This window comes from Malaclemys terrapin, chromosome 3 (genome assembly GCF_027887155.1).
Source record: "Malaclemys terrapin pileata isolate rMalTer1 chromosome 3, rMalTer1.hap1, whole genome shotgun sequence".
Lineage (NCBI taxonomy): Eukaryota > Metazoa > Chordata > Testudines > Emydidae > Malaclemys > Malaclemys terrapin.
This window is the reverse complement of record NC_071507.1, coordinates 137,688,299-137,712,410: the sequence shown is the minus strand read 5'-3', so window position 1 is coordinate 137,712,410 and position 24,112 is coordinate 137,688,299. Positions and strand designations below refer to the sequence as shown.

The 24,112-nt window shown below is 39.0% G+C and overlaps 1 protein-coding gene and 1 long non-coding RNA gene across 4 annotated transcripts in view; one reads left to right on the top strand and one right to left on the bottom strand.

The window, feature by feature from the left end:
• Positions 1-20,522, top strand: part of LOC128834321 (uncharacterized) — a 106,304-nt gene extending 85,782 nt beyond the window's left edge. The window contains exons 3-4 of the long non-coding RNA XR_008444400.1: positions 17,228-17,285; positions 20,433-20,522. This is a non-coding gene — a long non-coding RNA (uncharacterized LOC128834321). The remainder of the gene's footprint in view (positions 1-17,227; positions 17,286-20,432) is intronic.
• EPHA7 (EPH receptor A7) overlaps positions 1-24,112 on the bottom strand; it is a 181,685-nt gene that overhangs the window by 3,297 nt on the left and 154,276 nt on the right. For 2 of the 3 annotated variants that reach the window (XM_054022928.1, XM_054022930.1), the window contains 9 exons: positions 20,516-20,624; positions 19,727-19,782; positions 15,319-15,444; positions 12,179-12,364; positions 11,560-11,621; positions 10,379-10,588; positions 9,305-9,454; positions 4,534-4,727; positions 335-490 (listed from right to left, as the gene is read on the bottom strand). In XM_054022928.1, the coding sequence (XP_053878903.1) occupies positions 335-490; positions 4,534-4,727; positions 9,305-9,454; positions 10,379-10,588; positions 11,560-11,621; positions 12,179-12,364; positions 15,319-15,444; positions 19,727-19,782; positions 20,516-20,624 (1,249 nt within the window). The remainder of the gene's footprint in view (positions 1-334; positions 491-4,533; positions 4,728-9,304; positions 9,455-10,378; positions 10,589-11,559; positions 11,622-12,178; positions 12,365-15,318; positions 15,445-19,726; positions 19,783-20,515; positions 20,625-24,112) is intronic. The other variant, XM_054022929.1, reaches the window with a different exon arrangement.

The window sequence follows — 24,112 nt, the reverse complement described above, 5'->3', positions numbered from 1 at the left end:
AGGTCTACACTACCCGCCTGAATCGGCGGGTAGAAATCGACCTCTCGGGGATTGATTTATCGCATCCCATCGGGACGCGACAATCGATCCCCGAATCGACGCTCTTATTCCACCAGCGGAGGTGGGAGTAAACACCGTCAACGGGAAGCCACAGAGGTTGATTTTGCCGCCGTCCTCACAGCGGGGTAAGTCGGCTGCGATACGTCGAATTCAGCTACGCTATTCACGTAGCTGAATTTGCGTATCTTAAATCGACCCCCCCCCCCCCCCGTAGTGTAGATGTAGCCTTGGAAGGTTGCTAAATGTAGGTCAAACATGACCAGTGCCAACTTACTCAATAGTCATCCTGGCTACTGATTCAAGAGAATTGTAGCCTGCTGCTGTGAAGTTATCCTTATATCTTTCCATCTTAATAGCTTGTAACCATTCTCCTACAGAGCAGAATGTGGTGAAATCGGGAGTGTTCTGGTCCAGAAGAGGGCTAATTGGTCTAGGCAGAAGAAAACAGTATCATAAATTGTTTCCTAAAATAATTAAACAGAAGGGAGTATTTGGCAGAGTTAGAGTCAAGAAGGTGGGGGTATTAAAAATTCCTAAGGAATAGAAAATAATAGGGTCAAATATTCAGTTTCACCTGTTCTGTTAATTGCTTTGCCATGGCTAGCAATGACGTATGTAACAGTACTTTGCAGCTTTTGGTAACATTCTCCTTAATATATTGTAATGCACGACAAAAGTTCATTAAGAGTGAAATCAACCTGATGGGCTACTGTTATCAACTGGAAATCAACGTTCTTTTTTTATTATCTGTGGGGCTGTCAAGTGATTAACAAAATTAATCGCAATTAATCACACTGTTAAACAATAATAGAATACCATTTATTTAAATATTTTTGGATGTTTTCTACATTTTCAAATATATTGATTTCAGTTACAACACAGAATACACAGCATACAGTGCTCACTTTATATTTGGTTTTGATTACAAGTATTTGGACTGTAAAAAATAAAAGAAATAATATTTTTCAATTTACCTACTACAAATACTGTAGTGCAATCTCTTTATCATGAAAGTTGAACTTACAAATGTAGAATTATGAACAAAAAAACTGCATTCAAAAATAAAACAGTGTAAAACTTCAGAGCCTGCAAGTCCACTCAGTCTTACTTCTTGTTCAGACAAACAAGTTTGTTTACATTTGCAGGAGATAATGCTGCCGGCTTCTTGTTTAAAATGTCACCTGAAAGTGAGAATAGGTGTTCTCATGGCACTGTTGTTGCCAGCGTTACAAGATATTTATGTGCCAGAAGTGCTAAAACTTCAAATGTCCCTTCATGCTTCAACCACCATTCCAGGGGACATGCGTCCATGCTGATGACGGGTTCTTCTCGATAACAATCCAAAGCAGCGCAGACCGACGCATGTTCATTTTCATTACCTGAGTCAGATGCCACTAGCAGAAGGTTGATTTTCTTTTTTGGTGGTTTGGGTTCAGTAGTTTCTGCATCAGTGTTACTCTTTTAAGACTTCTGAAAGCATGCTCCACTCCTCATCCCTCTCAGATTTTGAAAGGCAATTTAGATTCTTAAACCTGGGGTTTAGTGCTGTACTATCTTTAGAAATCTCACATTGGTAACTTCTTTGTGTTTTGTCAAATCTGCAGTGAAAGTGTTCTTAAAATTTTTACTCCTGAAGGAATTCTGCATCACTGCGTGTGTGCAGAATTCATGCCCCCCGCAGATTTCTTTTCTTCCTCCCAGAAAAATGACTTCTGACGGGGAAACAAAGAGAAGCCGCAAGAGCGGTCACACACCCTTTTCCGGCAGCGGAGGCAGGTTGGTTCAGGCACCGGAGCAGCCAATAGAGACATAAATCACCGCAGTCGTGTGTGTGAGAGAGAGACACTCTGTTCCTCTCGCTCACTACTGTAGCACGCTTCGTGTGCAGGGGCAGGGCTTCGGGGTATTTCTGAGGAGGTAGGTGTGGGACAGGCATTATCCCCTCAGGCGGGGCAGAATATAGCAGCCTGCTTGCTTAGTGAATTGTTCCCATTCTCTTTGTGAATTCCCCCAGGAGTAAAATAGGTATAAAAGTTTTAAAGCTCCTTTACATTGCCAGACTATTGTAAAGGATGGTATGGCCTTATAAATGCTTATGATGCTTTAGTGATCAGAATTGGTCTAAATTTTTGGACTAAATTGTGAGTTTGATTCCCCAGCCCTCACTTGGTCTTCAACTGGCTATGATGTAACACTGAGCATGTGGCTGCATATATTTGTTGACTAATAACTAGAAATAAAGGGTTAAACCTAGTTACATTACTGTTAGGCAAGGGGGTTTGGGAATTTTCTCCAATGCTCCCCACCTCAATTCTCCATCCATTTTATAGTAGTTTAAATAAATTACCAAAATAATTGAAACCAGAGTGATTATATTGTGTTATTTTGACAAATAAAATATGCAGAATTTTATAATATCATGCACAGAATTTTTAATTTTCTGCTGCAGTTTTTTTGGTGCAGAATTCCCCCAGAACTAGCTATAACATGAAATATATGGCAGAATGCGGGTGAAACAGAACAGGAGACATACAATTCTCCCCCAAGGATTTCAGTCACAAATTTAATTAACGAATTATTTTTTAACGAGCATCATCAGCATGGAAGCATATCCTCTGGAATGGTGGCGAAGCATGAAGGGGCATACGAATGTTTAGAATATCTGGCACGTAAACACCTTAAAATGCCGGATACAAAAGTGCCATGCAAATGCCTGTTCTCACTTTCTGGTGACATTGTAAATAAGAAGCGGGCAGCAATATATCCTGTAAATGTAAACAAACTTGTTTGTCTTAGCGATTGGCTGAACAAGAAGTAGGACTGAGTGGACTTGTAGGCTCTGAAGTTTTACATTGTTTTGTTTTTGAGTGCAGTTATGTAACAAAAAAGTCTACATTTGTAAATTACACTTTCACGACAAATAGATTGCACTACAGTACTTGTATGAGGTGAATTGAAAAATACTATTTCTCTTGCTTATCATTTTTACAGTGCAAATATTTGTAATAAAAAATAACATACACTTTGATTTCAATTACAACGCAGAATACTATATATATGAAAATGTAGAAAAACATCCACAATATTTAATACATTTCAATTGGCAGTCTATTGTTTAACAGTGCTATTAAACTGCAATTAATTGTGATTAATTCTTTAAATCATGATTAATTTTTTTGAGTTAATCGCATGAGTTAACTGATTAATCAACAGCCATAATTATGTGTATTATAGTAGCACCAAAGAAGATCAGTGTCCTGGGTACTGTACAAGCACATCATAAAAGACAGAGTCCCTTCCCCAAATTGCTTGTGATTCAGATAGATAAAACAGAGAAAGGATTGAGGGAAACATAAAGAGAGAAAGTTGCAGTGACTTTCCTGAGGTCACACATGAGGTCAGTGCCAGAGCTGGGAACTGAACACAGGTCTCCTGACACAAGATAACTGTGACTGAGTAACTCATGGGAACAGGCAAGTCATAAGAAAAAAACATTGAAGTCAGACCAAGGAATTAATGATGAAATGGCTGAATGGAATTAAAAATAGTCATGAGGGTAAAAAGGAGAGTTCACTTTGTAGCACAGTATAAAAAGGATGGCTATATAGACATTGTATTTAAGCTTGGCAGAATTTGATTCTTTTTATAATTTTGACAGAAAATATCAATGTTTATTTTTAAGCATTTTTTTATTTTTATTGATTACATTTTCACAGTTCTGGGAAATTGGGGGGGGGAGGGGCTCAGACAATGGTAGGATCAGACAATAATTATTTAATGACAGCTGACATTGAGATTCAAAAAGTTAAAGCTTTTTAGCCACTGAAACAAAAATTGTCAACATCACATGTCAAAATAAATATCCTTAAATCAAACTCTAATTAAGTTCTCAAGCTGCCTTTTTCTCATTTTGCATTTGTAAACATTGATTATTACTGATGGAAATATTTTGTCATCGGTTTGCGTGTGAGCACAGTGAAATTGAAGTTTACCGATAAAAATCAAATTCTTCCAAGCTTAACTGTATTACTACTATTATTTTTATTGCAGCAGTGCATAGAGGCCAGGACCCCATCATGCAACCACAGAGACAACGATGGTCCCTGCCCTGAGGAATTTATAGTCTCAATAGACAAGACATACAAGGGGAGGGAGAAGAGAGGCAGAAATGGGATAGAACATACAAGCAGAGTGAACAGAGTGATGGTTTGCCAACAGGATGAATTTTAGTGGCAAGATTTTTTTTTCTTTTATTTGGTATTTTTGTTTTAGTTAAGTCATTTTTGTGTGGATTTTATTTTTACTGAATGACATGTAGGGGAGAAATGGGGAGAGAAGGAACAAAAAGGGAAGGAAAAAAAGAGAGTAGCAGAATGAGCAGCTGGACGGAGCTGGAGCCAGCAGCTAATCAGAACACATTCAGAGTCAATATATATTCAGAGAATTATAAATCCTCACTGGCAGTTTTCTTACCTGCTGCAGGTTCCAAGAGGGGTTTTCAAACTGTTTGGGTTCCGAATCATTTTGTCCAAAATACCAACTATCTGCTCAAACTTTGGCCTTTCACCACGTTCCTTTTGCCAACAGTCCAGCATGAGCTGATGAAGGCCTGCTGGGCAATCCATGGGTGCTGGCAAACGATAGCCTTCTTCAATTGCTTTTATAACCTAATGGCCAGAACAAGAGGATTTCGTCAAGGCAGAAATATTTAGAGAATGAATTTTAATAACTGGGAAAAAATCAAGCAACTAAATTAAGCAGTCAAAGCATTATGAAAGCAGAGTCTGTTGTTTTGACACTAGCATTCTTGTTTTCATATAATACCCTTGATTTTTATCTTCCATGATTATTAAACATATTACTCTATGGTGTGCAGAACATGGTTGTATAACCTAGTCAAATCAGCAGCAGGGAGCAACAATTAAATTCACCTAGGGTGCAATAGATAAATGGATAGATGGAGATATTCTAGAAAGCAATATTATTTGCCCAAAGGCCTTTGAGAGAGAGCATGCAGTTGAAGATTGATTTGTAAATGGATATGAGTCTGTGCATTTACCCACAAAATCCAAAAAGCCCAAAGACTTTAAAAAAAATCAGGAAATATTTAGTGGACGGGAATTATTAAGATGAAAAATTTGCATTTTATGCCAATCTGTGTTATTAGAGGCAAACAAGCAATCTGAACACAATGTGAAATGGCATTGTGAGGCCTGGCTGGCTGATATCTTAATGTAACAGTCTAAAGCAAGGTCAGACTTAATATGAGAAGGTGGCACATGGTGATATGAGGGAGGACATAATGTCTGAAGCAAGAATTACACCCACTGTTTGACTTCCTCAGTCAAGTCCATTTGGATTTAAGAGAAAGATAGAAATGATTAAAGAAAAATCACAGGAAACTGCTATGCACCTTGCGGGCAGGATAAGAAAGCATGTCAGGAAGCAATGCAGAAAAGAAAGGCTTATAAAAAAGGGCTAAAACACTGTTCATGGGAGATTTCAAGTACAGTGACATTGACTGACATAACTGTATTAGAATTGCTAAGGAAGGGTGCTGTTTCCTCTCAGTTTGTAGAGAAACCAAGATCAGGTCTGGGCTTAGCCCTATGAAATGAATCTGCCGTGATAAATAAAAGTTGGTGAATATCCAGGGTTTAGTCAACACAATAACTTCATCTATAAAATACTCCATAGGATGTGTGAGAAAGTGCAAGAGCACTGGACTGCAAACTAAAGGCAACTGCAAATGCAGAATGAACTTCAGAAATTTGGTTGGAATCAGTGGTTGTATCAGAATCTTTTACAGAGGGGAAGTGAAGTCCCTGGAAACATGGTCTAATGGAAATGGCCCTCATCAGAGATGTGTTCAAGACCCTGCTCTGCCACAGACTTCCTTTCTGACATTGGGCAAGTCACCCAGCCTCTGTGTGCCTGCGTACTCTATACGTAAAATAAAGAATAGCACTTCCATACCTCAGAAGGGTGTTGTGAGAATAAATACATTAAAAACTGTCAAGTTCTCAGCCTCTTCAGTAATGGGGGGCTATATAAATACCTAAGATAGACAGTGATGAAGAATACTCAGAGATAGTACAAGTGCCACTCAGATAACAGGAGGGTGAGGGGACAAATAATAGAAAGAGTTGTACTGTATACACACAGGGAAAATATTTTAAAGAGTAAAAGATAAGATCCATTAGTAAGATTTAAGAGGAAAATCCTCAAATTTAAAAGCAACAAATGATTCAAATGAAAAAATAAACACTATTCTGATATCCTAAAGAATGAATACAGGAATTACAGATAGAAGAAAAACAAATCTTCTTTTGTATCTCTCGTTATAAAAGTATCAGTTTTAGGTCAGGCTTGTAGAGACAATCAGTGAATAATAAAAATGCATCCAGACAACACCACCACAGCCATTAAAAGGTTAAAGGGATTTAAAACTGACAAGACTCCTAGGAATGACAACATACATTCAAGAGCTTTAGAGGAAGTGGCAAATGAAATGAGAGGCACATTAGTAGGTATTTTTACATGCTCACTTTGTTCTGGAGAGATCCCAGAAGATAGGAAGTGACTATGATAATGACATTATTTTTAGAAAGGCCTTAGGGATGCAGCAGGACCAGTTTCTTTGACATCTGGTATGAGCAAACAAGTCTGAAAGATCAAATTGGGAAACAAAAAAGAATGGATTTGGCTATAGCCAGAATGGTGGGAGTAGGAACAAGGTGATTCCCAAAAGATTAAAAATGTAGTCTGTGCATGTTCAAGATTTAAAGAACTAAACTGACGGTTAATAGCTAAAATTTTTAGCAACTTTCGTGCCTTTAAAATATTACTAATATCTAAGGGGGAAAAAAACAGTTCTAAATTAGATAACAAGCAGTAAATAAAAATGAATGAATTAAGGGATTTTTTTCTATAAACTATATGATTATAGTTTATAGAAACAAATATAGCTAATCGAATACAGCAAGGATTCATGCTAATAGCACAGATTTGTATCACTTACATTTGCCTCAATTCTCTGTTCCTCCATTTCTGTGCTTGGCCCATTGTTTCTTTTAGAAACCTTTGTGCTTACCAAATTCCCAGGCTGCCTGAGGACTTGCCTAGTCCTAGCTTCAGATAGGGAGCTACCAGCTCTGGGGACAAAGCTGTGTTAATTGGGTACTGTGATGCTTTGTTTGTTGTAACAGGTCACTGCCAGGGACACTCCTTTTTTAAAAAGAACAGGAGTACTTGTGGCACAGAAAGCAGTTGAGTAACTGAAGGAAAAACATCCATTTGGAGGGCTACATCCTGCCTTATGAGGAACACAAATTTGGAGAAAAGGGAGTGTAGTGAACTCCTCCTTCCACATAAGTCCACCAGTAGTCCTGTACAGGACACACACCAAAGCTCTAATGGGTACCAGAGAAGGGTTATGCGCAGTAGTTGGGCTAGTTAGTGACTACTGTTTGCTAGTTTTGGCAGCCAGGGTTCGGAACGCACAGGCACTGTGCCTGCAGAAAGGCGGCGAGCAGGGTTCTGTGCCACTCATCCTGAGCCGTCCTGCTGTGCAATTGCAGGATTGCTCTTGGGTTGAATGCTCAGCTAGTACTTCTCAGCTCTGTATGGATATATCCATTGAGAACAGGAATGTGCTTAGACAGTCATGATTGTGTTACTACGCACAAATCTATCCAAAGGCATTGAAACTGCTAGTATAGGATAAAACAGTATAGTAGAGGCTAAAAAAACCCACTCCAAACTCAGCAAACTTTATGAGGCATATTTTTAAAGGAAACACAGCATGGCCTGTAATTCTGCATCCATACTCAATTGTAGGCACAAATGATGCGTTTAAGTGAACAAGCTGCTGACAGTGTCTGCAAATTTGGTAAAGACACATTTAAGTGTTGTCATTTGTGTCTGCAGTTAGTTGCAACTGTAATTCATTGTGGGTAATTAGAGGCAGTTTTTAAAATTTAGCCTCACGGGTGAGTCTCCAGGGTTAGTTGGTGTGCATGTGCACACAGTGTGTTAGTTGTAGGGCACACCTGCATATCACAATACACATCAGTGTTTGAAATTATTTTAGTAGGAATTTATAAATCCTTAATCTACATGCTAATTGGGATATAACTTGTCATTTCATTTCTTTTGTCATTGTAAGGATTTGAGATTAGTGTTTTTATGAACAAGGATAATTTACATGCTTCCCTCAGCTGTTTACAACACAAGGAAATAAAAATTAAAAACATTTCCAAAATTCAGCAAGAAGATACTGGATTTTTTTTTCAGTTTTAAAGTTTTTCTTTACTCTTCCCTGAAAGATAGGTAAGCTTTGCCTTTGAGGCATCTTATATTCCTGTCAGACCCCTTTTATGTTTGACTCTAGTACAGAAGGAAGGTGTCAAAAAAAATGAAACTCTACTGGGCATCTAGGGAATGTAAATATTCCTTTTCGTTGCCCCAAGGACTTGTTTGCCCATATTTTGACAGTCCATGAAATCTTTGACACTGAGACCTGTCAAATATTAACAACTTTGCACTCTGCCAAACTGACTCATCATTTACACTTTCATATTCTTTTTTTTTAAACTCTGATGTCGAGCATTCGATAAAAAAACAAAAACAAAAAAATGAACAACTAGGAATGAGAATCATTCTGGCATATGTTTATGTATAGAGTCAGTGTGAACAAATATCCTTGTAAGAAATTCAAGATTAATACTATTCTGTGCTATTACTGATGACCTGCTGCTTTAGGTCACATTTTATACAAACAAGAATATTGTTAAAATATAGTGAAATTGCTAGAGTATGTCATTAACTGTTGCCTTTGACTTTGGACAACTTTTTCCACTTGACTAACCATAATTATGCGTTCAAGAAACTAAGAATTCTTGTTTGAATGAAAACATGTCATTCTTGCTAAGCTTAATGTAATAAAATAAGAAGTACTTGTCTGTCTTACCATTTCTGGAGCCCCAATCCTGTTTCAGACTCATGATATAAACCTAAAACCCATACTTGTGTCAAAGAAAATGATACAGTTTTAATGTTGTTGGCTAAGTAATCATCTATTTAATTTTTCACTATATAAAAATCCTAGAATATTGTTACAAAAATTATTATGCATTAAAACAAGTTATGTCTGTGTGTGTAGAAAGAAAAAAAAATTATATGAACATTTATTGATATGTACACATGTATGCAACCATACAAATATAGCAAATGTATAGCTTACATCTTGATTTGACATGTCCCAGTAAGGCCGCTCTCCATAAGACATTACTTCCCACATTACTATTCCATAACTCCATACGTCACTTGCTGATGTAAATTTACGATATTGGATGGCTTCTGGAGCTGTCCATCGTACTGGAATTTTCCCACCCTATTTAAAAAAAAAGATTTGTTTATAAATAAAATTTCCATAGTGTTTTTCTTAGGAGCATTTTTACAATTATTTCCATTAATCCTAGCACCAAAATTATGCTATTCTCAAAAGTTGATCGATGTTGGAATTTTCAATTTCAAATGGGTCTCAGGGAATTAGGTGTTCAAATCCCACTGAAATTTCTTAAGGCTCCTTCGAAATCCATGTCCGATCATGTAGGGCCAGATTGTCATTAGTATTAATGTGACATAAGTGCCAACTCTAGCCCACTGTGCGTTCTCTCTGGATTGTTGTTCCAGTGAGGGATCAGCTCCATGAGGCAGCTATTATCTACACCATAAGTGAGCAGGGTGAGGGTAGGGAGGAATGGGGAGTGGAGCTGGCTGGGCAAAAAAGTAGAGGAGTAAGCTGTGTCCTATGAACAGCTATGGCAAAGTGATCCCAACCAGGAATAAGGGAAGATCCGGGGGGGATTGTTACCCCTTATGTGGGAGTAGCAGCAAAGTTTCAGTCATGCCTTACATTAGTTAGCTTTCAGGTGAGATTAATTCAGCTCTGAAAAAGAAGTATACCTGGATTTCTGTGTAAATACTTTTACTTAGCTCAAAAAGGAGATAAACAGTTTTATAAATCAACCTTCCATATCCGTTCATTCAGAAAATTATAAAGAGATGCGTGAGACACTAAAGCCAGTAAAAACTTCCAAGAATTCTCCCCACTAGAAGATTATGTTATTAGACATTTACTGAAAGTTATTTAAAGCCAGGTTTCTGAAGACAACTTGTAACTCCCTTGGACTACTTAGCACCTCTCAGGCCATTAATGTATTTCCCTCAACCATATCTGAAAGAGGCTATTGCCCAGTTTGTAAAAAGATCTCCTAACCCCTAAGAAATATTGTCAAACGGCTGTGTTTCTTACTGTAGTGGTGTAGACAGCTTCTGGATCATCTTCTATAACTCTGGACAGGCCAAAGTCTGACACTTTACAAACAAGGTTGCTGTTGACAAGAATATTGCGTGCTGCTAGGTCCCTGTGTACATATCCCATATCAGCCAAATATCTCATTCCGGCAGCAATTCCTCTCAACATTCCCACTAGCTGAATGACTGTAAATTGCCCATCATGTTTCTGAAGGGAAGACAGGAGCAGCACACTTGGTTAATGCACTTGAGGGGGAAAAAGAAAATCAGCTTTGCACACTTTCTTCACTCTAGTCACTTATTACCCCAAAGGCAATACATCTCAAGGCAAAGCAATCCACTTTAAACAAAATTGTATTTGTTTTAGCCACAAAGCAGGACACATGGTTGAGAAAGGCCTGAATAGCTAAACTTTTAAAATTAATGGAACCTGTTAAAAGTTATAAAAGCCTAATTAACTTGTGACATGACAGGTTCTTTTTATATAGCATTGTTTGTAACTTGCCTCCATGTTCATCACCTTTTACAATGATCAATATATATATAAAAAATAAACTGTATTACACTTTTGGGATCAAAGCCTCTGTTTATCCTAAATACTGAAGATTTATTTACAGCATAGAATTTATCAAGGAAACATCATCATCTTTCTGCTTTCTCTACCATCTTGCAAGTCATTCTACATTTTATGGCTTCTACATGTGGAATGCTAACATGGTGAAGACATTGCTTGGCAGTTCTGAGCACTCACTCAGCAAATGCTAAATTGTCAAAAAGTAGTTTTTCTTTTCCCTTCATTCTTCTCTGAAGTATTGCTGTACTTCATTTAGGGATTCCTGTGCAGTGACTTCGACTATGCTAAAAAAAATAAACTGCTACTCTAAACAAATGTGTTCACACGACAGGGCTTCAGGTATTGTGGTATTAACCTCAATCTATGATAGTAATCAAAACCACGATTTCTGTACCACATTGGATCATTTAAATGCCAAGAAATGTATCAGTTTGATCCTGTCTGGTCTTCTGATTTCTAATCTGATTTTGCTGGGACAATTTAAAGATCTATTGGTGTTTGCCATGTTCACATTTCAAGACTGCGAAAATGTTTTATTATGCTAAATTGGTAACATACATAATATATATTTTGAAGTACTGTACATATTTCCCTTAGGTACTCACCCTAAGAAATGCATCTAGGGCCCCATTCTCCATGTATTCTATTACAATCATGACTGGTTTCCCTAAAGGAAAAGAAAGGACATTTTGTTTGAAACCCCATAATCTGAACTGAGTGACTTTTTCTGATAAAACACATATTGCTTCTATAAAAGGGCTGAATAGTTGAGACCAACATTCTTGAAGCCTCCAGCACTGTTACTGAGCTCTAAGTCCTTAAATGTCTGCATGGAGCATGGTCATGATTCACAAAATTAAACCATACAAATCAAAATGTCAGCGTGTTCTCCTGACTCCTGCTGTGTGACGAGGACTCTGAGAAAATGACACTTCAGATAATATGAAAGGACATAAGAAACCTTATCTTCCGGCATGGTCTTTGAGGCTAATTGAACCTAGAAAAATAGTGTATTTCAAAGTACTCCATCTTTTAATCATGTGTACATCTTAATTTTTTCCTCAGGTTGTAGCATAAAGAATATTGTTTTAGTTAGTTACGCCTCAGGAGAAAATCCATTAAGAGTATGCAGTACATTTCTAATTTGAATCTTTGACCATGGACATTATAGCAATTACTGCCATTTTGCTTATTATCTGACTGATACATCTAGTCACTACTTACCTCTGGTAACTACCCCTTCTAAATGAACAACATTGGGATGGTCAAATTGTCCCATGATGCTTGCTTCACACAGGAAATCTCTCCTTTGTTTTTCTGTATAGCCAACTTTCAGGGTTTTGATGGCTACTGAAACATCTCGCTTGCCTGGAAGTTTCAGACGCCCACTGCACACTTCACCAAACTCTCCTAAAATAAAGCAGATTGACTATGAATGACATTTCATTTATATAATATCCTCTCTGGGGCCCTCATTCAACATGGCACTTAAGAACATGCCTAACTTTAATCCCATGAATAGTCAGATTGATTTTAACTGAACTACTCAAGAGCTTAAAGTTAGGCACATGCTTAAGTTCTTTGAGGAATCGGGTCTAAACAGCAAACATTTTATGTCAGTCTCTTCCCCCCTCATCCCCCAATATTTGTGTCTTTATAAAATATCAGTAATTTTTTCTTTAAATATGTAAAATAAAATAGTTTTGTAAAGGATGATGGATTTCCTTGCTTTTTTTTAGGCCTGATTCTTAACTCATACCTGTTTTCGAGTTACTTCTAATTTATACTCGTATGAGGTCAGAATCAGGCTGTAAATGACTGTCAAAAAATAGAATAATCACACTGAAGTTTATGAAATGGAAGATATTGATTTAATTAATCAATAAAATGGGTAAATTCTCTCTCCCATGCCCCAACATCAAAACCTTTCTCATGAAAGTTTCACAGAAACCAAAATGCTCTGTTTGATTAAATGATGAAAGTGCATATTTGTTCCAAACAGCTCTACCAGTCAGCACAACAGGAACACACACACACACACACAGTAAAACAGCATGCGTTGGCAAGGTCTAAATGCCTTCACAAACGCTGCTTGTCCAATCAGAATGACTGCTAAAGTTGGTCATCTGGCAAAGGCATTCAAGGCCATGCCCATAGATGGCCCCAGAAGATATGTCACAGAGTGTGTAATACTCACAGCCAAGCATCCACTGGCTCAGCATGTCACCAGGGAACTGGGTAGAAACAAAAGGCTATAGTGTAGAACAAAGACTCAGCACAGTGGCACCAACTCCTGCATATAACAGGTGGCATCAGCAGGATGGCAATGACAAAGTTAGCAAGAAAAATCCCATAACCCTTATGAAAATCAACAAACACATGCTCACACAGCACTCATCCAAGACAGGCTCAGTATTCTATCCTACCATAATAACTGAGGCACACTGAGAATTCTATGGTGCTTTTCTGACTGTCCCTAGCAGACGTTCTATAGTCTTCTTTGCTGTATAGTAAAGCAGTTCCTTTGTGTCTCTGTCAGCCTGCTGTAAGAGGTATACCTTCCCTTTCAATCTTGCTAGCTAATCGCATCCACTGATTTGGACCACAGCTAAACCCAGCAAAAATGACACTTGCACCACAGTAGAACTCTGCTTCTAATTTACATGCTCCAGAAAGCCCACTTTACACACTGAAAAGAAACTGCTCTTGCTTATGTGTGTGCAAATCCAGAGTAACTCCATGGATGCCAACAGTTATTCTGGATTTACACTGTTGTAAGTGACAGCAGAAGTGGATTTCTGTCTTAAATTCCACCTCGTTTACATGTGATGTTTTTCAGGATTTCGCTCAAAGTGGCTTGACAAATATCATTTCAGCCTAATCAAAGGAGGAGCCTTTTACTTGAACCTGTTGATGTGGTAGTCTCTCATCTCAAACAATGGATTAGCAAACTAGCAAAGACCATATTTACTGATTGTACTGTGCCAATCTAGAATCTAAAACCAGCAGCATAAAGAGTAATGCTGTACTGAAAGAGATACTGTTGTTCTAGTATCATGCTAAATGCCACTTACTTAGGGCTAGTCCACACTAGAAGCGCTACATTGGTGCAGCTGCACATAAATCCATGAGGGGCAGTAGCTATGTTGGAAGGAGAAGCCCTCCCGCTGACATAGTGCTGTCCATACCGGTGCTTAGTTGGTGTAACGTACGTCGCTCGGGGAGTGTGGGGGTGTGTGGCTTATTCACACCCCTGAGCGACGTAAGTTATACCGAAGAAAGTGGTAGTGTAGACCCAAGAACCTGATTCTGATGCCTTTACTCATGTTGAGTAGCAGCTTACTGCGTAAGAAGTTCTATTAATTTCAGCTGGGTTACACCTAAAGTAAGGTAACATTCATCATGTGTATGGGTACCTAAGGAACATGATTCTGAGAGTGGAACATTAGCTAATTCTAAGTGCTGTCATTCTTTTTTATAGCCTAAAACTTAATATTTGTAGAGATATTTTTTTAAATAGCAATGTTACACATAATATACAGTGCTTGACAAACCATAGTAGGGTGATTGATAAAGTATTCTAACAATACTTGATAAAAAGAACAGGAAGGCAAAGGAATGTTTCCTCCAGGAATCCAAAGTATTTGATATTTTTCTTACCCATGGAAACTTAATTTCACTACATCGACTAGTGCAATAAAAATGTCACATATCTCATTAATGCAAACAAATGAAACTGCTTTTTTAGAGTATGAACACCACACCGCTTAAGTAGGTGGTAGACAGTTCAAGAGGAAGAAAAACAATGTAATGCCAGTACAATTACAATCCAGCATGAGAGGTAAAACAAGAACTTTTTTGTACTAATAAAATATATTTATATTTTTTAAAAAGGGTAGAACAGTTGCAACAAAAAGTTTTAAAGGAGGATTCTGTTCTATTAAAAAGGCCTCATTAGACCATACATTACAGGCTGTATCCTGCTTTCTTAATGCATGGAAATCAAGGGAACTTCTTATGTGAGTAAAGTGAGCAGGATTTACACTAACATCCAACCTCTTTACTCTGACAAAGAACAACAGGTAAAAAAATTACTTTAAAAAAAGTAATAATATTATTTGTAATTTTTTTTAAATAAATCTGGAATTAGAAGCATACAAGCTTTTAATCCCACACAAGCCTCTTTATTTTTCTATAATTATTTTTTACATTTTATAAGCAAGTGCAGCTTCATTGCTCTATTCGCTCTGGTAAATGCAAAAAGTTCTATACCCGAGGTATAATTATTTGCCTGTCATTATGATGTATGAGTTTTGATCCCAGCTAAATGGAACAGTTGAATACAGAAGCCACAGCAGCCTTACCTGCACCAATCACACGCTCAATTTTAATACAAGAGGCATCTAGCTCCTTGGCGAATTGATGGACAGCTCTATTTGGGTCCTCGTAGGTTTCAGGGTCAATGTAGGTTTTGGTGCCTGGAAATTTAACTGTAATGATGTAAGAAAGCATGACTGTGATGAAGCAAAGCACTTATTGTGCAGTCAGCCCAGGAATTTCATTATGCAGAATGCTCCTTGGAACAGTGAACCTGCTTCCATGCCACCTGAATCAGAGCAGCTTTAAGAGACAACTTTAGTCTGAGGCATCATCTGTAAGCTTCCTCGCACAAGTGCATGATCCTTTGTCATTAGCAACTATATCTGTGGCTGGAAATGTGAAGTATTTTATAAAAGTAATGAATATTAAATAGTTTTCAATGGGTGAAAAGTAATCAGGGATTAAAGTAAGAGGGAACTGGGAGGAAGGAAGGGACAGCTCTCCCTGCAAAAAAATGTAGAGAGGAGTCACCTCCTCCTCTCCTGGCCTGGGTAAGCAGCACTCTCCCACAACTACCCCTTGTCTTTGGCTACATCTACACTACAGGGGGGAGTCGATTTAAGATACGCAAATTCAGCTACGTGAATAGCGTAGCTGAATTCGACGTATCGCAGCCGACGTACCCCGCTGTGAGGACGGCGGCAAAATCGACTTCTGCGGCTTCCTGTCGACGGCGCTTACTCCCACCTCCGCTGGTGGAGTAAGAGCGTCGATTCGGGGATCGATTGTCACGTCCCATCGGGACGCGATAAATCGATCCCCGAGAGGTCGATTTCTACCCGCCGATTCAGGCGGGTAGTGTAGACCTAGCCTTTGGATGGGAGATGAGAGCTCCCGCTCCAGTTTCAATATACTTTAACAGAATTTAACAGTGTTTATAGGCTACCGTTACAGAAGCTAACCATCATTTCATAGGCCGCATTAGAAGGCTGGCTACACTCCTGAGCTGGTGTGCAAGGGGACAGCAGGAACATCCTTACTCTCTGTGGGCTACCAACATCAATGGAAGAAACACAGGATGGGAGAGCAGATTCTGTGGGACAAATACTCCCCTTCCCAAGCAAGGGAGTAAGTGGGAGGAACCTTGGATCCAGTTCCCTTCCCCCATGCACCAACTATCTCAGTTGAAGATGTAGGGGGCACCAGTTATATGGCTGACGCAGTTTGCATCCTTCCTGGCGCAGAGGGGTAACCAAGGGACAATCGGTTTCTGCTTTGCTCCTGGGGCAACACAACTACACGTTGCCCTTTGTTCAGGACTTGTGGTAAAGCCAAAATAAGTTTGAGGGTCCATACTAAAAGTCTGTTAACCAAATTATTGTTATGGAAGAAGTTTGGATCCCAATCATTACAATAATTGGCTGCAATCAAATCAGCCTATTTAAAAAGATATAATAATTGTTCTCTATATGAAATTAGGGAAGAATGTTCTTATTCTAACAATATTGAATTGCTGAAATATTGAGATGTAGGAATTGGATCAGAAGTCAATACAAAACACAGATAATTTAAGGGTGCTATGCAACCTCTTAGTTATGTATGAATCTATTGCATATTTTGAAATGTAATTAATAATAGCTCAGATAGTGGTATGTGTTAATATGTTTCAAATAAAATCATTAAAAAAGATCATATAATGGAAAAAGGCAAAACCAGATATAGGAAGTTTGAAGAGCCAAATGAATATACCAAATTCCTGTAGAAATTATTTAAGATTTCACCTCGAAGTAAATTTTTGCTATGATCTGTATTTTGACAGATTTATTTATAATCTTAATGACAATGTTTCAAGTTTCTGAGCAGATAAACATTTATTTGTCATTTAAATGAAACAAGAAGATCAGAGAAAGAAAGAAGAAAACAATAGGTTAACCTCCTCTATTGTGCTTTCAGGCAGGCAGATGGAGAATGAGCCATCCTCTTGTGTCTGTGATAAGGGCCTGGATTGGAGGTAACCTTGTGAATCTCAAATGGGGCTCTGATGGTTCTTTATTCAAGCTGTCATAAAACATTTTGACAGGCCAAAGCTATCTTGGCATACCAACGTGAAATAGTGCTGCTGTGGATTCGAACACATTGTTAAAAGAAATGGAAGGAGGAAACAAAATGTAAATTGGAATTGCTTGACAAAACTCCTCCATTGTGCTTATATCTTTAAATGTAGCACTTGGGGCCATGGAAAGTTGAGGGGGATTGAAATAAAAGATTGGACATTCTATTAAATGCAGTGCTCTAAAAGCTAGTTAAATGGTTGCTTTCAAGTTACTGTGAAAATTGAATCTGTGTCTTAGCACATAAGAAAATTGTCTGGATACTAAAGGAACAAAAGGACACCAAATTGTAAATAGCTGGTGACCACAGTGTTGTGTTTTATCGCACGGGGGATACAGTCATCAAATCAAATTAAATACCAAACTTTCCATCAAAAACATTAAAAAATAGCTTGGTAAAAAAGTAATTTTTAATATTTCATCCTACAGTATTAATAAAGGCAGTGTATGCTAACTGTTCTGACATATTTTCTAGTTATTGAATATTAGATAACTAGATTTCTAGAAAGAAAGAAAGAAAGAAAGAAAGAAAGAAAGAGAATTTCCTGACTAGCTGCTGAATATTAAGCACTAGCTCCCTCATCAACCTTTTTACATCTTCATTGAAACTTAAAATCTGAAAATGAGCATTCATAATTTATATTGGGGGAAATTCTTTAGCTGGTATATTCTTTTGCCTTTATAGCCAAAAAAAAAAAAAAATTCAATTGATTTCTCCCCTCCTGGATAAAAAAAGAAGTGGATCTTTTCGAGATGTATAAAGCTTATATTGTAAATGAAAAGAGGCAATTTTCAAATCTGTCACCCTCTAGAGTAGCTACAGTTAGATTTGTGATACATTTTTTAAAAATAAGCTAGAGTGCAGGCTATGTGATAATTAATCCTTCTCCCATTTCTGTTTTCCACTTCTTATGTACAATATAGTAGGTTGTCTGATTAAGGCTGTAATGATGTCACCATTTGATTTAATACACCCTGCACATAAATGAAGTGACTTAAGGTAGAGACACATCCAAAACTCAGGGAGTCCAAGCTGACCTAATATTGTCAGAATAGAAAGGTCAGACAGAAATTTTGACACAACTTCGACCTGAGTCTTTGGCTAGCCTTACTAATTTAAAGAGTTTTGCACTAAGAAGATGCTAGAAAGTAAGGTTTGTGACTAGTAACTGCCTCATTCACTATGTGATACCAGACCCTGATAAACTACTGACACAGTAACTTTAACACAAAGCAATACAGGATTAAAAAATGTATTTTTGTTAGCAGACATTTGTAAGAATGAACCTATGACTGTAGTGACAGTAAGTGATAAAGATAATTGGTGGCATGGTAAGAATCAACAGAGTATTCTATTGATATTTAAATTACAAGGTATGAGAGGATACTGGCAGAATCAGAAAATTTATTTTGTATCACAGCTTAAAATTAGAGCTGGATAGGAAATGGTTTTCGTGTCCTGTGAAAATTTTTGAGTTTAAAAAAAAAAAAAAAGCCTGTCCTAAATTGTAACAAAAATCTTAAAAAAAGAAATTGTGAACTGAAAATAATAATCATAAAAACAAATTCTGTTTGCATCAGTTGTAACATTTTTTCCTTTTTTGATCATTTTTTAAGTTTTTGAATTTATTTCTAATACAATTAGCTTATGTTTTTAAAATAAAATGTTGATTCCAATACTGGGTGAACAGGTATTAGGCCAATCTTTCACCACTGATTTCAGTGGGAGCAGTTTTTAGTGCTATTTTTGCAACGAGGCAAGCGACTCAATGCAGAGATTGGGAATTACAGAGATGAGCCTTTTTCACATCATTTTATTTTATTTTCTATTAATATTACGATCTACAGATGTCAGTGACGCAATGTTCACAGTAACAGAAAACAGTTCTTGACCAGAACAGTTTCACTATTGGGGTGACACAGTGACCCTTACTTTCTTAATCAGAAGCTTGCCTGAGGGAAAGCTCACACAGTCACTTGGCCAAGGACCTATCAATTTACAGCATCTCCAGGGGGATCATTAGGATGGTGTGAAACAATTATTCAAAAGAAAAATGCAGAATGGGAACAACAGTATATCACACAAATGTACAGAAATAAAATGCATGGCATGAACAATGTTGATTATAATCTGTCTCCTTTTCTGTGTAGGTCATATATTTTTATCGTTTCTAAATTCACACTTGCTGTTTACACAGCATTTCAGATTTATTATAGCCCTTTCTATTATAGCCCATAGGAATGTGATTTTGGTATTGTCTATATTCCAGTACCGCTAGTCCAAATGTCTTATAATTGGGTTGCGAATTCCTGAGGGGTGGGGGGGAAGCAAAACACTTACAATGAAAGTAAAGTTCTTCATCCCCTTCTTGATCAGCTTTGCTATAGCCACAGTGCCTGAAAAAAATTAAATAAAATAGGTCAGTTTTACAGGAAAATAATGATTTACTGCATCATATTTAAAGTTCTACCAGATTGGAATTTTTGGAAGTTAGCAGCCTAACTCCAGCAAGCATTTTAAAAATATCCCAGCTGTAATTCTTTCAATAACAGGTTTTAAAACAAAACATGAACAGTTCCAATCAAAAGGCTTTTGTATCTAATAATTGCTGGGAAGAGTCCTAAAGGCTTAAACAACAAAATTGCAGTCCTTATTAGAAACTTTCTGTGATGCTATGAGCAAAATAGCCTGAAGATTAAAGAGTCTGAAGAAGGAGAGACAAGGCTGGTATTTTTGACATGATGCTGCTCTTAAATTTACTTCTCTGCCTCTTGTCCCCAAATGCAAGTGTTATTTGAATGGCTGAATAGGTAAAATGGCAAGTTCTCTATGTGTGAACAATTCAACAGAAACAGCACACTTCAACGAAAAAGATCAGAGAAGCTGCAAATATTTAGAAGACACCTACTATAAGACAAAAATAATTTCTTAAACTAACGGAGTCCTTCCAAATGTAAAATAAGTGGGCTAATTTGTCATCCTATAATGGAATTTAGAGCTAAATTGTCCATATTAGATTATACATTGCTTTCGTTTCCATTTACAGATTCTAAGATACATGCTGGTATAATTCCAAGGACTCTACAACAGCGGGGCCAGAAATGCTGACAGCTAGACAACGTACAGTACCTTCGTCCAATGATGAATCCGAACACCATGAAGACCAGAATGATGGTGCCTGCCACAGCAACCACAGCTATGATAATGACAGGATTCTGCTCACTGGAAACGGCTGTGGCTACAAACAGAGCAAAGAGCTACAGATTAACTCAAAATATACTTTAGAAAGGAACTGCAAAGGTTAAATAAACCCTCATAAATCACAGACAGATCGTTTACCTCTTCTGTAACATGAAACTTTGTACAGACATTAAATGTTACGATAATGTTGGTCTAAAAGAAAGGCATCTATCCTAAGTTCACCAGAAATGTTGTGTGAGTTAGTGAGTATCCAGGGGGAATAGGACTTTACAAGTGAGGCTGTTTTAGTTGAAAGCACACAATAACTATTTTCTAGGACTGGACCCAACCTAAAGGAGCCCTATGTGCATCAATTTCTGAATCATCATGTTTTTGTCTCTTGTGGATCATTTTCATCGCTATAATTATCGTTACCATTATTTATCATTTGTTTCCAGATGCACCCACTGTGCTAGGTGCTTTCCAAATGCAAGAGAAAACACAATCCTTGCTTCAAAGGACTTACATTCCAAGAAATCTGCACATGATTCCATTTTTTTTTTATTCAGTGACCCTACTATTGTTAATATATATGTCAGGTTAATGTAAACTGAGGATATAAGCACCCTGCTTGAGGAACCTCTATGTTTGAAATTTATATGGCTTGCTCACCATATATTGAGCGGGCCACATGCTCAGAAAGGGTAAATCAACAGAGTTCTACTGAAGTCAATGGAGCTGTGCTGATTTACACCACTGAGGATCTGGCCCATGAACTTTAGACTCAAGTAACAGATGTCAGGCAACATTGTTGAAAAAAGCATTTTGGAAGTGAGTCATTTGGAGGCAGTGAGGGATAAGAGCAAGAAAGTGTGGCAATGGCTCATTTAATACATCTGAGGTGGTACTTTTATATGATTAAGTAATAATATATATGATTATATGATTTGTACTGTTAACTAAACAAGAATTGCTGGAGCCAAGGCCCTGTGAGTTCCACAGGTCTGGGGCCACTGAAATGACCTCAAAATCAGGTTCCTGTTCCAGAATTCCCATGGAAACAAAACTCAGATATTCTTTGCTCTGTTTGGCAGCAGGTGAGCCAATCAGCATGATTCCTCTGCTTCTTACAGTGGCCAATACCAGTTGCTTCAAAAGAAAGTGCAAGAAACCACTCAGTAGGCAGTTATGGAATAAGCTGCCAATAAGTGATCTTTCTTCCTAACCCTCCTAAGTATGGAAAATGTTTATTCCCTGAACAATGAGGATACAAACCCTTTCTGAACTATATTTTTCAAACTTCCTATCTAAACTTCCTAATATAACTCTGGAAGATCTCATTATTCATATACATGTCTACTCTTTAATCTGGAGCACATGAATGCACAGTGCAGAGAGGCAACAGGTCCTCCTGGTGGGAGCACTGCTCTGAAACTGAGGAAACCCGGGTTCTATTCCTGGCTCTACCCCACCCTGTTGGGAGACCTTGAGCAAGTCACTTCACCTCTCTGAGCTTCGCTTTCCCCACCTGTAAAATGGGGATAATGATACTAACCTGCTTTGTAAAGCACTTTGAGATCTACTGATAAAAAGCATTAAATAAGGATGAGAAGTTATTAAAGGTAGTCATGGGTAACTATGATTTGGGTCAGCTTTGACAAGCCAAAGGGTTAAAAAGTTATGGAGATGCCTAATGGACTACCTCTGTAGTGGATAATGGGAATATATGAAGATGGACTTAAACTTCTAACCACCAATTATGGAGTAGTTATTTGCACTAAACCCTCCTTGATTGCCACAGTTATGAAGAGGACAGAGTTTCCTATCAGAGCCCATAATTTTGAAATGCTAATTCTAGACCAAATAGATTTCATTTTGCATGCTTGTGAGATAGATAACTCATTAAAAACTACAGTTGGATGCCTGGAATATTAAATAATTGATTCTGATCCCAGTTTATCCCCCTCCCTCCCACACACAGTGGAATCCTGTGTAAGAAGGGTTAAAACAGGCTCCCCACTAGGGTTACCATATTTCAGCGAGCAAAAAAGAGGACGGGAGGAGCCCCGCCCTAGCCCCGCCCCTGCCCCTCCCACTTCCCGCCCCCCCTGACCTCCCAAGCCTCCCCCCGTTCCTTGTCCCCTGACTACCCCCTCCTGGGACCCCTGCCCCTAACTGCCCCCCAGGACTATCTAAGCCTCCCTGCCTCTTGTCCCCTGACTGCCCCAACCTTTATCCACACCCCCACCCCCAGACAGACCCCTGGGACTCCCACGCCCCATCCAACCACTCCCCACCCCCTGACAGCCCCCCCCCCAGAACTCCCAACCCATCTAAACCCCTCTGCTCCCTGTCCCCTGACTGCTCCGATCCCTCTCCGCACTCCTGCCCCCTGACAGCCCCCCCCAGAACTCCCAACCCATCTAAACCCCTCTGCTCCCTGTCCCCTGACTGCTCCGATCCCTCTCCCCACCCCTGCCCCCTGACAGCTCCCCCCCAGAACTCCCAGCCCCCCACCCCCCCGCTCCTTGTCCCCTGACTGCCCCCTCCTGGGACCCCTGCTCCTAACTGCCCTCCAGAACCCCACCCCCTACCTAAGACTCCCTGTTCCTTGTCCCCTAACTGCCCCCTCCTAAGACCCCCCCCCAACTGCCCACCAGGACCCTACCCCCTACCTGTACCCTGACTGCCCAAAACTTTCTCCACTCCCCCCAAAAAGCCCCCCCCCGTTTCTTGACTGCCCCCTCCAGAACCTCCCTGCCCCTTCTCCTGCCCCCCCTTACCCTGCTGCTCAGAACAGGGTGTTGGGCTCTGTGCGAGCCGGACACGTGGCTAAGCTCCCCAGCACAACAAAACCCGGTCCCTGGCCCTGCACAACAAAACCCGGTCCCAGGTCCGGACCGGGTTGCAGGGGAGAGCTGCCCTTGTATCAGCACAAAGTGCTCTCACTCCCGTTTTGCTACGCTGCATGGCAGAAACCGCTCCCAGTTGCAAAAGGGGAGGGCTGCACTTTGTGCTGAGACACTTGCTCAGAATGCAGGGCGGAGCTCCTCTCCAGCTGCTCCGGAGTCCAGCCCGGGACTTTCCTGCAGCCCTCCCAGCCGCTCGCTCTGCTGTGCCGGGGGAGGGGGAAATCCCGGACATTGTGAGTGCTTTACAAATTCCCCCCGGACGCTATTTTTAGCACAAAAAGGAGGACATGTCCGGGTAAATCCGGACGAATGGTAACCCTACTCCCCACAAAATCTTTCTTTGATACTGAAGTCCTCAAGTGTGTACATCCCCATCTAAGAACAGGCATCCCTGTCTAATGCTCTGTCTGTGGTGAAAGATCCCTCAAACAGTGTGTGGTCTGATAAAAGCAGGAAGATTGTAGCTCTACTTCACAGATGTCTTCATACATTCACAAATATTTAGTTCCTTTTTTTCCTATCAAAGTTTTGATTAAAATATCAATATATCCAGTTTTTCAACCAGCTCGCTATTTATTTCTGTTTGAACTCAAGAGTACAATTCAGGAGCACAATATATTCCATATACTTACTG